This window comes from Bufo bufo, chromosome 8 (assembly GCF_905171765.1).
Source record: "Bufo bufo chromosome 8, aBufBuf1.1, whole genome shotgun sequence".
Lineage (NCBI taxonomy): Eukaryota > Metazoa > Chordata > Amphibia > Anura > Bufonidae > Bufo > Bufo bufo.
The window spans coordinates 201,001,634-201,014,217 of record NC_053396.1 but is presented as its reverse complement, the minus strand read 5'-3'; the positions used below and the strand labels follow the sequence as shown (position 1 = coordinate 201,014,217).

At 42.7% G+C, this 12,584-nt stretch overlaps 1 protein-coding gene across 1 annotated transcript; it reads right to left on the bottom strand.

Moving 5' to 3' along the window:
• Positions 1-2,741: 2,741 nt before the first annotated feature.
• Positions 2,742-8,735, bottom strand: LOC120978180 (mucin-2-like; the record flags this gene model as incomplete). Its single annotated transcript, XM_040406401.1, has 4 exons — positions 2,742-3,114; positions 3,316-4,344; positions 4,444-6,489; positions 6,886-8,735. Coding segments are annotated over 4 exons (5,298 nt in total), but the record flags the coding sequence as incomplete, so codon positions are not given.
• Positions 8,736-12,584: the final 3,849 nt, after the last annotated feature.

Here is a 12,584-nt window from a genome sequence, read left to right as displayed (position 1 = left end):
ATTATTCTCGTATCTCTGTGTCATTTCATTCTCTAAATAACGATGATAAAGATAAGATTTAAAGTAAATGTGTCACCAAATATTTTATCTGCCAGATAAAACCAGATAGTGACACATCTCCATTTTTCTGATCAGTTTTTATTTTCTGATTATAGATTTTAATATTCTATTTCCTGAATATGATTATGGGGGCGGCCATCTTGCCTGAGCTGTTCTTAACAGCGTTTAGAAATTGCTTTACGGCAGCCCCATGGTCCATAAACACAGTGGTCAGGAGTGGACCTCATTGACTTTTATGGGTGAGTTTTCTCTGCATTCTCTGTGACCTGTGCAGAAGTCTATTGTTAATGGTGGATCTTATCTATACACAGAGGTGATATCATTACAGGCAGGATTAGTATGACAGATAAGTAGATAAGTACAGTAAAGTGATCTGTACAGACCAATAAGTGGAGCCTATTATTAGGCTTAGTAGCCAGTGCAAAAACTTCAGGGTTTTATGGAGTTTGTTTAAATATTGATATTGACATGAAAAATTAAAAATAATCAAAAATTATAATAAAAAAAAGTGATTTAGACAATAGGTCATTTACTGATGACACATTCCATTTAAAGGGGTATTTCGGTTGTGAGAAATGAATCCCTTATCCACAGGATAGGTGAAACCTATTAGATCAGAGGGGGTCCTGGGACACCCATCGCTGTCTAGAACAGGGACCCTGCACCCCTCTGCCACTCTGACTACTCCACCTCTACGGGAGTTCTGCAGACAGTCCAGCACATTGCTTGACTATTTTGAAACTCGCATAGAGATGAATGGAGCAGTAGTGCACTCCCTGTAATGTCCTTTGATAGCCTATATTAATACAGGCTGGTCATTCTGAGAGTTGTAGTTCTCTCCTGTTGTATACCTACCCATGTAATGTTAACCGATGCCCCATAATAACAGTCTGAACATAAAGGGAATTGTAGTTCTCTCCTCATATTCCTCTCCCTGTAATACCCTGGTAGTCCATAATAACATTCAAGAAATGCCGGGAGTCACCCATGTAGCAGGTGACTCGGCACTGCTGTGGCCAGTTATTGGCTACAGCGGTCATGCCCCCCCTGTCAAAATGGATGTTGATGCGGGAAAAACTTGCAGAGCTGGTGATGGAGCCGGAACCCAGAGAGGAGTATCAGGTAAGTATGATCACTACCGTGGGTCCAGTCGCGAGGTGATCCCATGGCTTATGCGGCGGACGCCAGCTGTGATTGTGGGGAAGTTGCTTAGGTGCGGGCCGTTCAAAAATTATCTATGGAGCCCTGTATTAAGTAAAGTAAAATATTCAGCACTACTGTGAGCTCTAGATAACCACTAAAAGCCCTGTGAAAGCAATGGTGTTCATGGACCTCCGGTTGTCTACAAGATTGTCCTTTGCTTTCAATGAGTGCTGATTCTGATGTCTATTAGTAGTGAACCTCTTAGTTTTATCTGCTGTCAGGAGGTGTTCAACAAATTAAGGGGATAAAGACTGAACAGGTCCATGTGACAAGCATTAACATTTTTTTTAAAATAAGAACAGTTGTGAATTTAAGTATCTACAGTCCTTACCTTGATCAGGAGCAGCAACATTAATAAGTGATGTGGTTTCTGTAGCAAATCCTGCAGTAGTAGTGGTGGTGGTGGTGGTGGTGGTAGTAGTAGTAGCTGCTTCACTAGTTTCAGCTGTGGAGGTGGCTGCAGTAGTTGTAGTGGTTGTTGCACTAGGTGATGCAGTAGTTGTGGGAGGTTCAGTTGTTGGAGAAGTAGTAGTTATGGGAGATTCAGTTGTTGGAGATGTAGTGGTTATGAGAGGTTCAGTGGTAGTAGGTGATGTTGTAGTTGTGGGAGGTTCAGTTGTTGGAGATGTAGTAGTTGTAGGAGGTTCAGTGGTAATGGGTGATGTAGTTGTTGTTGGAGATGTAGTAGTTGTGGAAGATTCAGTTGTAGTCAGTAATGTAGTTGTCGTGGAAGGTTCAGTTGTTGGAGATGTAGTAGTTGTAGGAGGTTCAGTGGTAATGGATGATGTAGTAGTTGTGGGTGGTTTAGTTGTAGTTGGCGATGTGGTTGTTGTTGGAGATGTAGTACTTGTGGGAGGTTCAGTTGTAGTCAGTGATGTAGTTGTCGTGGGAGGTTCAGTTGATGGAGATGTAGTAGCTGTGGGAGGTTCAGTGGTAGTGGATGATGTAGTAGTTGTGGGAGGTTCAGTTGTTGGAGATGTAGTAGTTGTGGGAGGTTCAGTTGTAGTCGGTGATGTAGTAGTTGTGGGAGGTTCAGTTGTAGTTGGTAATGTTGTAGTTGTGAGAGGTTCAGTTGTTGGAGATGTATTGGTTGTGGGAGGTTCAGTTGTAGTTGGTGATGTGGTTGTTGTTGGAGATGTAGTACTTGTGGGAGGTTCAGTTGTAGTCAGTGATGTAGTTGTCGTGGGAAGTTCAGTTATTGGAGATGTAGTAGCTGTGGGAGGTTCAGTGGTAGTGGATGATGTAGTAGTTGTGGGAGATTCAGTTGTAGTCAGTGATGTAGTGGTTGTGGGAGGTTCAGTTGTAGTTGGTGATGTCGTAGTTGTGGGAGGTTCAGTTGTTGGAGATGTAGTAGTTGTGGGAGGTTCAGTTGTAGTCGGTGATGTAGTAGTTGTGGGAGGTTCAGTTGTAGTTGGTAATGTTGTAGTTGTGAGAGGTTCAGTTGTTGGAGATGTATTGGTTGTGGGAGGTTCAGTTGTAGTTGGTAATGTAGTAGTTGTGGGAGGTTCGGTGGTAGTGGATGATGTAGTAGTTGTGGGAGATTCAGTTGTAGTCGGTGATGTAGTTGTTGTTGGAGATGTAGTGATAGTGGGAGGTTCAGTTGTAGTCAGTGATGTAGTTGTCGTGGGAGGTTCAGTTGTTGGAGATGTAGTGGTTGTGGGAGATTCAGTTGTAGTTGGTGATGTGGTTGTTGTTGGAGATGTAGTACTTGTGGGAGGTTCAGTTGTAGTCAGTGATGTAGTTGTCGTGGGAGGTTCAGTTATTGGAGATGTAGTAGCTGTGGGAGGTTCAGTGGTAGTGGATGATGTAGTAGTTGTGGGAGATTCAGTTGTAGTCAGTGATGTAGTGGTTGTGGGAGGTTCAGTTGTAGTTGGTGATGTCGTAGTTGTGGGAGGTTCAGTTGTTGGAGATGTAGTAGTTGTGGGAGGTTCAGTTGTAGTCGGTGATGTAGTAGTTGTGGGAGGTTCAGTTGTAGTTGGTAATGTTGTAGTTGTGAGAGGTTCAGTTGTTGGAGATGTATTGGTTGTGGGAGGTTCAGTTGTAGTTGGTAATGTAGTAGTTGTGGGAGGTTCGGTGGTAGTGGATGATGTAGTAGTTGTGGGAGATTCAGTTGTAGTCGGTGATGTAGTTGTTGTTGGAGATGTAGTGATAGTGGGAGGTTCAGTTGTAGTCAGTGATGTAGTTGTCGTGGGAGGTTCAGTTGTTGGAGATGTAGTGGTTGTGGGAGATTCAGTTGTAGTCGATGATGTAGTGGTTGTGGGAGGTTCAGTTGTAGTTGGTGACATCGTAGTTGTGGGAGGTTCAGTTGTTGGAGATGTAGTGGTTGTGGGAGGTTCAGTTGTAGTTGGTGATGTCGTAGTTGTGGGAGGTTCAGTGGTTAGAGATGTAGTGGTTGTGGGAGGTTCAGTTGTAGTTGATGATGTAGTAGTTGTGGGAGGTTCAGTGGTAGTGGATGATGTAGTAGTTGTGGGAGATTCAGTTGTAGTCGGTGATGAAGTAGTTGTGGGAGGTTCAGTTGTAGTCAGTGATGTAGTTGTCGTGGGAGTTAAAGTTGTTGGAGATGTAGTAGTTGTGGGAGATTCAGTGGTAGTGGATGATGTAGTAGTTGTGGGAGATTCAGTTGTAGACGGTGATGTACTGGTTGTGGAATGTTCAGTGGTAATGGGTGATATAGTTGTTGTTGGAGATGTAGTGGTTGTGGGAGGTTCAGTTGTAGTCAGAGATGTAGTTGTCGTGGGAGGTTCAGTTGTTGGAGATGTAGTAGTTGTGGGAGATTCAGTTGTAGTCAGTGATGTAGTTGTCGTGGAAGGTTCAGTTGTTGGAGATGTAGTAGTTGTGGGAGGTTCAGTGGTAATGGATGATGTAGTAGTTGTGGGAGATTCAGTTGTAGTCAATGATGTAGTGGTTGTGGGAGGTTCAGTTGTAGTTGGTGATGTCGTAGTTGTTGGAGATGTAGTAGTTGTGGGAGGTTCAGTGGTAATGGGTGATGTAGTTGTTGGGGATATAGTAGTTGTGGGAGGTTCAGTTGTAGTCAGTGATGTAGTTGTCGTGGAAGGTTCAGTTGTTGGAGATGTAGTAGTTGTGGGAGGTTCAGTGGTAATGGATGATGTAGTAGTTGTGGGAGATTCAGTTGTAGTCAATGATATAGTGGTTGTGGGAGGTTCAGTTGTAGTTGGTGATGTCGTAGTTGTGGGAGGTTCAGTTGTTGGAGATGTAGTGGTTGTTGTAGGTTCAGTTGTAGTTGGTGATGTAGTAGTTGTGGGAGGTTCAGTGGTAGTAGATGTAGTAGTTGTGGGAGATTCAGTTGTAGTCGATGATGTAGTAGTTGTGGGAGGTTCAGTTGTAGTCAGTGATGTAGTTGTCGTGGGAGGTTCAGTTGTTGGAGATTTAGTAGTTGTGGGAGGTTCAGTTGTTGGAGATGTAGTGGTTGTTGGAGGTTCAGTGGTAATGGATGATGTAGTAGTTGTGGGAGATTCAGTTGTAGTCAATGATGTAGTGGTTGTGGGAGGTTCAGTTGTAGTTGGTGATGTCATAGTTGTGGGAGGTTCAGTGGTTAGAGATGTAGTGGTTGTGGGAGTTTCAGTTGTAGTTGATGATGTAGTAGTTGTGGGAGGTTCAGTGGTAGTGGATGATGTAGTAGTCGTGGGAGATTCAGTTGTAGTCGGTGATGAAGTAGTTGTGGGAGGTTCAGTTGTAGTCAATGATGTAGTTGTAGTTGGAGTTAAAGTTGTTGGAGATGTTGTAGTTGTGGGAGATTCAGTTGTAGTGGATGATGTAGTAGTTGTGGGAGATTCAGTTGTAGACGGTGATGTACTGGTTGTGGGAGGTTCAGTGGTAATGGGTGATATAGTTGTTGTTGGAGATGTAGTGGTTGTGGAAGGTTCAGTTGTAGTCAGAGATGTAGTTGTCGAGGGAGGTTCAGTTGTTGGAGATGTAGTAGTTGTGGGAGGTTCAGTGGTAATGGATGATGTAGTAGTTGTGGGAGATTCAGTTGTAGTCAATGATGTAGTGGTTGTGGGAGGTTCAGTTGTAGTTGGTGATGTCGTAGTTGTTGGAGATGTAGTAGTTGTGGGAGGTTCAGTGGTAATGGGTGATGTAGTTGTTAGGGATATAGTAGTTGTGGGAGGTTCAGTTGTAGTCAGTGATGTAGTTGTCGTGGAAGGTTCAGTTGTTGGAGATGTAGTAGTTGTGGGAGGTTCAGTGGTAATGGATGATGTAGTAGTTGTGGGAGATTCAGTTGTAGTCAATGATGTAGTGGTTGTGGGAGGTTCAGTTGTAGTTGGTGATGTCGTAGTTGTGGGAGGTTCAGTTGTTGGAGATGTAGTAGTTGTTGGAGGTTCAGTTGTAGTTGGTGATGTAGTAGTTGTGGGAGGTTCAGTGGTAGTGGATGATGTAGTAGTTGTGGGAGATTCAGTTGTAGTAGATAATGTAGTAGTTGTGGGGGGTTCAGTTGTAGTCAGTGATGTAGTTGTTGTGGGAGGTTCAGTTGTTGGAGATGTAGTAGTTGTGGGAGGTTCAGTGGTAATGGGTGATGTAGTTGTTGGAGATGTAGTAGTTGTGGGAGGTTCAGTGGTAGTGGATGATGTAGTAGTTGTGGGAGATTCAGTTGTAGTAGATAATGTAGTAGTTGTGGGGGGTTCAGTTGTTGGAGATGTAGTAGTTGTGGGAGGTTCAGTGGTAATGGGTGATGTAGTTGTTGGAGATGTAGTAGTTGTGGGAGGTTCAGTGGTAGTGGATGATGTAGTAATTGTGGGAGATTCAGTTGTAGTCAGTGATGTAGTGGTTGTGGGAGGTTCAGTTGTAGTTGGTGATGTCGTAGTTGTGGGAGGTTCAGTTGTTGGAGATGTAGTGGTTGTGGGAGGTTCAGTTGTAGTTGGTGATGTCGTAGTTGTGGGAGGTTCAGTTGTTAGAGATGTAGTGGTTGTGGGAGGTTCAGTTGTAGTTAATGATGTAGTGGTTGTGAGAGGTTCAGTTGTAGTTGGTGATGTAGTAGTTGTGGGAGGTTCAGTTGTTGGAGATGTAGTGGTTGTTGGAGGTTCAGTTGTAGTTGGTGATGTAGTAGTTGTGGGAGGTTCGGTGGTAGTGGATGATGTAGTAGTTGTGGGAGATTCAGTTGTAGTCGGTGATGATGTAGTTGTGGGAGGTTCAGTTGTAGTTGGTGAAGTAGTTGTTGTTGGAGATGTAGTAGTTGTGGGAGGTTCAGTGGTAGTGGATGATGTAGTAGTTGTGGGAGATTCAGTTGTAGACGGTGATGTACTGGTTGTTGGAGGTTCAGTGGTAATGGGGGATGTAGTTGTTGTTGGAGATGTAGTGGTTGTGGGAGGTTCAGTTGTAGTCAGTGATGTAGTTGTCGTGGGAGGTTCAGTTGTTGGAGATGTAGTAGTTGTGGGAGGTTCAGTTGTAGTCAGTGATGTAGTGGTTGTGGGAGGTTCAGTTGTTGTTGGTGATATCGTAGATGTGGGAGGTTCAGTTGTTGGAGATGTAGTGGTTGTGGGAGATTCAGTTGTAGTTGGTGATGTAGTGGTTGTGGGAGGTTCAGTTGTCGTTGGTGATGTAGTAGTTGTGGGAGGTTCAGTTGTTGGAGATGTAGTGGTTGTTGGAGGTTCAGTTGTAGTTGGTGATGTAGTAGTTGTGGGAGGTTCAGTGGTAGTGGATGATGTAGTAGTTGTGGGAGATTCAGTTGTAGTCTGTGATGTAGTTGTCGTGGGAGGTTCAGTTGTTGGAGATGTAGTAGTTGTGGGAGGTTCAGTGGTAATGGGTGATGTAGTTGTTGGAGATGTAGTAGTTGTGGGAGGTTCAGTTGTAGTCAGTGATGTAGTTGTCGTGGAAGGTTCAGTTGTTGGAGATGTAGTAGTTGTGGGAGGTTCAGTGGTAGTGGATGATGTAGTTGTTGTGGGAGATTCAGTTGTAGTCTGTGATGTAGTGGTTGTGGGAGGTTCAGTTGTAGTCAGTGATGTCGTAGTTGTGGGAGGTTCAGTTGTTGGAGATGTAGTAGTTGTGGGAGGTTCAGTGGTAATGGGTGATGTAGTTGTTGGAGATGTAGTAGTTGTGGGAGGTTCAGTTGTAGTCAGTGATGTAGTGGTTGTGGGAGGTTCAGTTGTTGTTGGTGATATCGTAGATGTGGGAGGTTCAGTTGTTGGAGATGTAGTGGTTGTGGGAGATTCAGTTGTAGTTGGTGATGTAGTGGTTGTGGGAGGTTCAGTTGTCGTTGGTGATGTAGTAGTTGTGGGAGGTTCAGTTGTTGGAGATGTAGTGGTTGTTGGAGGTTCAGTTGTAGTTGGTGATGTAGTAGTTGTGGGAGGTTCAGTGGTAGTGGATGATGTAGTAGTTGTGGGAGATTCAGTTGTAGTCTGTGATGTAGTTGTCGTGGGAGGTTCAGTTGTTGGAGATGTAGTAGTTGTGGGAGGTTCAGTGGTAATGGGTGATGTAGTTGTTGGAGATGTAGTAGTTGTGGGAGGTTCAGTTGTAGTCAGTGATGTAGTTTTCGTGGAAGGTTCAGTTGTTGGAGATGTAGTAGTTGTGGGAGGTTCAGTGGTAGTGGATGATGTAGTTGTTGTGGGAGATTCAGTTGTAGTCTGTGATGTAGTGGTTGTGGGAGGTTCGGTTGTAGTCAGTGATGTCATAGTTGTGGGAGGTTCAGTTGTTGGAGATGTAGTAGTTGTGGGAGGTTCAGTGGTAATGGGTGATGTAGTTGTTGGAGATGTAGTAGTTGTGGGAGGTTCAGTTGTAGTCAGTGATGTAGTTGTCGTGGAAGGTTCAGTTGTTGGAGATGTAGTAGCTGTGGGAGGTTCAGTGGTAGTGGATGATGTAGTTGTTGTGGGAGGTTCAGTTGTAGTCGGTGATGTAGTGGTTGTGGGAGGTTCAGTGGTAGTGGGTGATGTAGTTGTTGTGGGAGGTTCAGTTGTTGGAGATGTAGTAGTTGTGAGAAGTTCAGTTGTAGTCGGCGATGTAGTGGTTGTGGGAGGTTCAGTTGTTGGGGATATAGTGGTTGTGGGAGGTTCAGTTGTAGTTGGTGATGTAGTAGTTGTGGGAGGTTCAGTTGTTGGAGATGTAGTAGTTGTGGGAGATTCAGTGGTAATGGGTAATGTAGTTGTTGTAGTAGGTTCAGTTGTTGGAGATATAGTAGTTGTGGGAGATTCTGTGGTAATGGGTGATGTAGTTGTTGTAGGAGGTTCAGTTGTTGGAGATGTAGTAGTAGTGGGAGGTTCAGTTGTAGTCGGTGATGTAGTGGTTGTGGGAGGTTCAGTGGTAGTGGATGATGTAGTAGTTGTGGGTGGTTCAGTTGTTGGAGATGTAGTAGTTGTGGGAGGTTCAGTTGTGGTCGGTGATGTAGTTGTTGTGGGAGGTTCAGTTGTTGGAGATGTGGTAGTAGTGGGAGGTTCAGTTGTAGTCGGTGATGTAGTGGTTGTGGGAGGTTCAGTGGTAGTGGATGATGTAGTAGTTGTGGGTGGTTCAGTTGTTGGAGATGTAGTAGTTGTGGGAGGTTCAGTTGTGGTCGGTGATGTAGTTGTTGTGGGAGGTTCAGTTGTTGGAGATGTAGTAGTTGTCGGTAGTTCAGTAGTTGGTGATGTAATAGTTGTTGTAGATTCAGTTGTTGAAGATGTAATAGTTGTGGGAGGTTCAGTTGCTGGAGTTGTAGTATTTACTGCAATAGTTAGTATAAGCCAATAAATATGCAATCTTAATATAAAAAAAAAATATCTAATACTGGGAAAGAAACATTTAAATTACACAAAATGAAATTCATCTCGCTATAGCAATATGATCATGAAAAGTGCAGTCACTGGGGTTATGTCTCATTTGCTTTTTCTATGTCTTTCTTAGACATGTCCTGGGCAGTATTAATAATCCAGCACTTTGAGGGTTATTTAACATTGGTGGCACAAGGTACTTTAGTACCAGGTACAGCCTCCCCCTCCTGAATTTAACTGTATTGCCACCCTCTGTAATGTAGTTAAAAACTGCAGTGGGGCATGGAAGCCGATCGTTCCCTGCTCCGTCTACTCTAGTAGGCCTGATGGCTATGAGGCTGTAAATCCCTATGCAGCCGGGCATAATCATTGAACCTGCCTCCAATGGGAAATAGTGCAATGACGTCATCACAACTAGTTGCCTGTACCCCAGCATCCCAAGCCTGCATCACGGATGTCATGGGAAGGGGCTTAGTGCAAATTTTTTTTTTCTTCCCTGGTGACATTACTGTTGGGGGACAGTGCTGGCACAGTACTGGCGGGTACTATTGTGGTTAAAAAAAAAGTGCCACAAAAAGTTGTGTGCAAATGCAGCCTAAAGGTGTTTTTTTCCTGAGGATTTCATAAATTGTAATGGTCACCAAGACTAATTTATATCATCATTTGTTACGTGGACCCCTACATATCAATTTGTTTTCTGGTGGGGTAAAATAAATATCTACAAATGACATAGCACAATCACTGCATGATAATTCTGCCCTGACTGAGACCATATCTGCATTCTGCATGAATATTTCACCTTATATAAACATACTGGGCATATTTTTATAAACTATACAAAAACGACAGGAAGACTGTGGCAAAAAGTATAACCAAGTAAATACATACCTATTCCCTGGGCACCTAGAATAGAAAAGAAAATATATATGAATGATGAAAACCACAGATGGCAATTCACTAATACATTCCAGTTGCCCTAACCCCATTTTATTTGAAAAAGGTCAATTTAAGTAATGAGAAACAAGGTCCCGTAGCAGTGAGAGCAGAAAACATAGACAATACATACAGCTTTTCAGTAATTATGTTGTAACGAACTTGGGCATTACATGTCGTGCAGTAGAAGGATCAGTCTATAATGACTGAAAAAAAGCAACCTGACAGTAGACAGTAGCCTTCTGTCGGCCATAGTGAACCATTGCTTGAGTGTAATTGATAGCCTGTGGCATGTTAGGTATTAGCCCCCTGGAGGATCCTTCGCAATTTTCATTTTTGTAAATATTTTTCATTTAAACTAGTTTGTAAACCTTTTTACCCATATCTTCATCATGTCCGAGCATTCTCATTTCATCTTTGAAATATCTTATGCAGTACCCCAGTGCATATAACTTTTTTCTTTAATGTTATGTAATACATTGTATACTATGCTATGTAATAGACCAAGTATAGTTGTATAGGGATGGCAAACTCAGGGTTAATTGTCCTGACACTTTAGGGAGAATCTTGACTGGAGATTCAGAGATGAAGGAAGCAACGTTTATGTGCTCTTTCTTCGTAGACTAGCAGATCTCTGCATGATCCACGGAAAGTGAGAGGAAAGAAAAGGAGAACTTGGAATCTGCATGGCCAAGCATAGGCATCTGTAAGGTAACCTGCTACTATAGCCATTCAGACCTTACTGCAGTGGAGGGATGCTGGTAAGACATCCTTCATACCTGGACACATTCTGGCCAGAACTGCTATCAAAAACCTATATCCCGCAGTGTACACTACAGCCGCCATTGCCTGAGTAGTATTGCCAGCCACAGATCCTACTGAGAGAGACTTTAGAGAGATAGACCAGAAAGAGGGCCATAACTCCTATCCTTGTGTAACTCCACACACTGCTATCTTGGAGAGAATTGCACAGTTTACAATTGGAACTGTGTTTTGCTATAGTTGGATGTACTCCTACTCCTATTTTGAATTTCAGTAAAAAGAGATGTTTATTCTTCTATCTCTGACTTGGTTTCCTGCCTCCTACCACACCATACTCTGGCCATTGTACTGTACACACACTGCCTTTCACGCATCCAGGTACCTACCATCAAGAGAACCCCCTGCTACCATCAGACAGGAGCCCTAAAATCAGGGTGTGCTCTGAGGGAAGAAAGGGCATGCCCTCCTTTCACTGCACAGCCATAGGGAGCAATGGTGTGGACAGCCACCGTGATTGATTGTGACATCCAGAGCCATTACCACTCTCATCCTCTGGTCCAATTCCTCACAGGATGCTGCACTTATGCAAAGAGGTATTTCCCAAGGAACAGGACCATCTCATTAGAGCCAACTTGTGGAAGTGGCTCCCTATGAGTCAAAATTCAACATTTAACAAGCTTTGGGATTTGACAAGGTAATATAACCAAGCCAAATATCCATCCATGGATAGCTGTTTGGGGGTGCTTGCCCGTTGTCAATAAGGGGTAGGATTTTGGCTGTGTGGGCAAGGAGCAAGCACCCCGAGACAGCTGTCTATGGATGGGTATCTGGTTTGGCTCCAATTCACTTCAAAACAAAAATGCCCCAATTCCTCTGAAAAGTCACATATGACACTCTAAGGTCTCCTATGATGTTATATGACCCCTTTAAAGCTCTTTAATGCCAAGAAAGCATTATTAATGTCAAATTGACAGTGACATATATGGCTATGGGTAAACAGGATGGCGCAGGTGATAACAAACCTATTTAATAACACACTGCACTATGGGATATTTAAAAAAAGATCTTAAAATGGTCCCAAAAAATGGTCCAAAAATTATCTCTTTTTTTTGGCAGATGGCTTCTCATCTGTGTTCTGAACTGTAAAATGACAGCCATCATCTTGAGTGATGTGTGCACACCGAATCCAAAAAGTTTTAGATTTGCTAAAATCCAAATCTTTCGAGAAATTCATAACAAATTACATTTGTGCTGAAATTATCCTATATCATTTATGTCTATTTTAAATAAACGCTGTCGCATTCTTTTGATCCACCTTAGATGTGTAATTAAGCCTTTATTGCTTTAATTAATAACAACATTTCTTTACGAGCATCTGCCACATTACATGGAAGCATAACCAACAGCATAAAGGGAAGTGCAAGGAATGCATGTGATAACTTGACACAGAGAAGAATTCTTCAGCATTAACATGGACAGATCTTATAGAACATTATATTTTTTGCAATCTGCCTAGAAATAGAATATTATATTTTTTATTTTACGCAGGGAAAGGGTCAAAAGGGTAACTAAAATAACAAACAATAAAAAAGAAAACAAAAAAACACAAGGAAAATATATGGAATGATTATGAAAAATGTATGAAAATGATTTGCTTTGGACAAAACTGAGCTACTATTAATGCGGAAAAAGTAAGTGGCCAGTGGTGGTGGGGGGTAATATTTTTTTATTTTTGAATTTTCTGACACATCTTGTCAATAAATATTGCCAGAAATTGTACACAACATTTTTTGTAACTTCTTAAAACATGAAACAATACATTTCGAATGCCACAAGGGTAGACACATCACTGATGGACTAGGATTTGTTTTGTAGAAAAAAAAAGACAATCTATCAGTCCACAATAATGGCCGTCTACTGAGAAAAAAAATACTT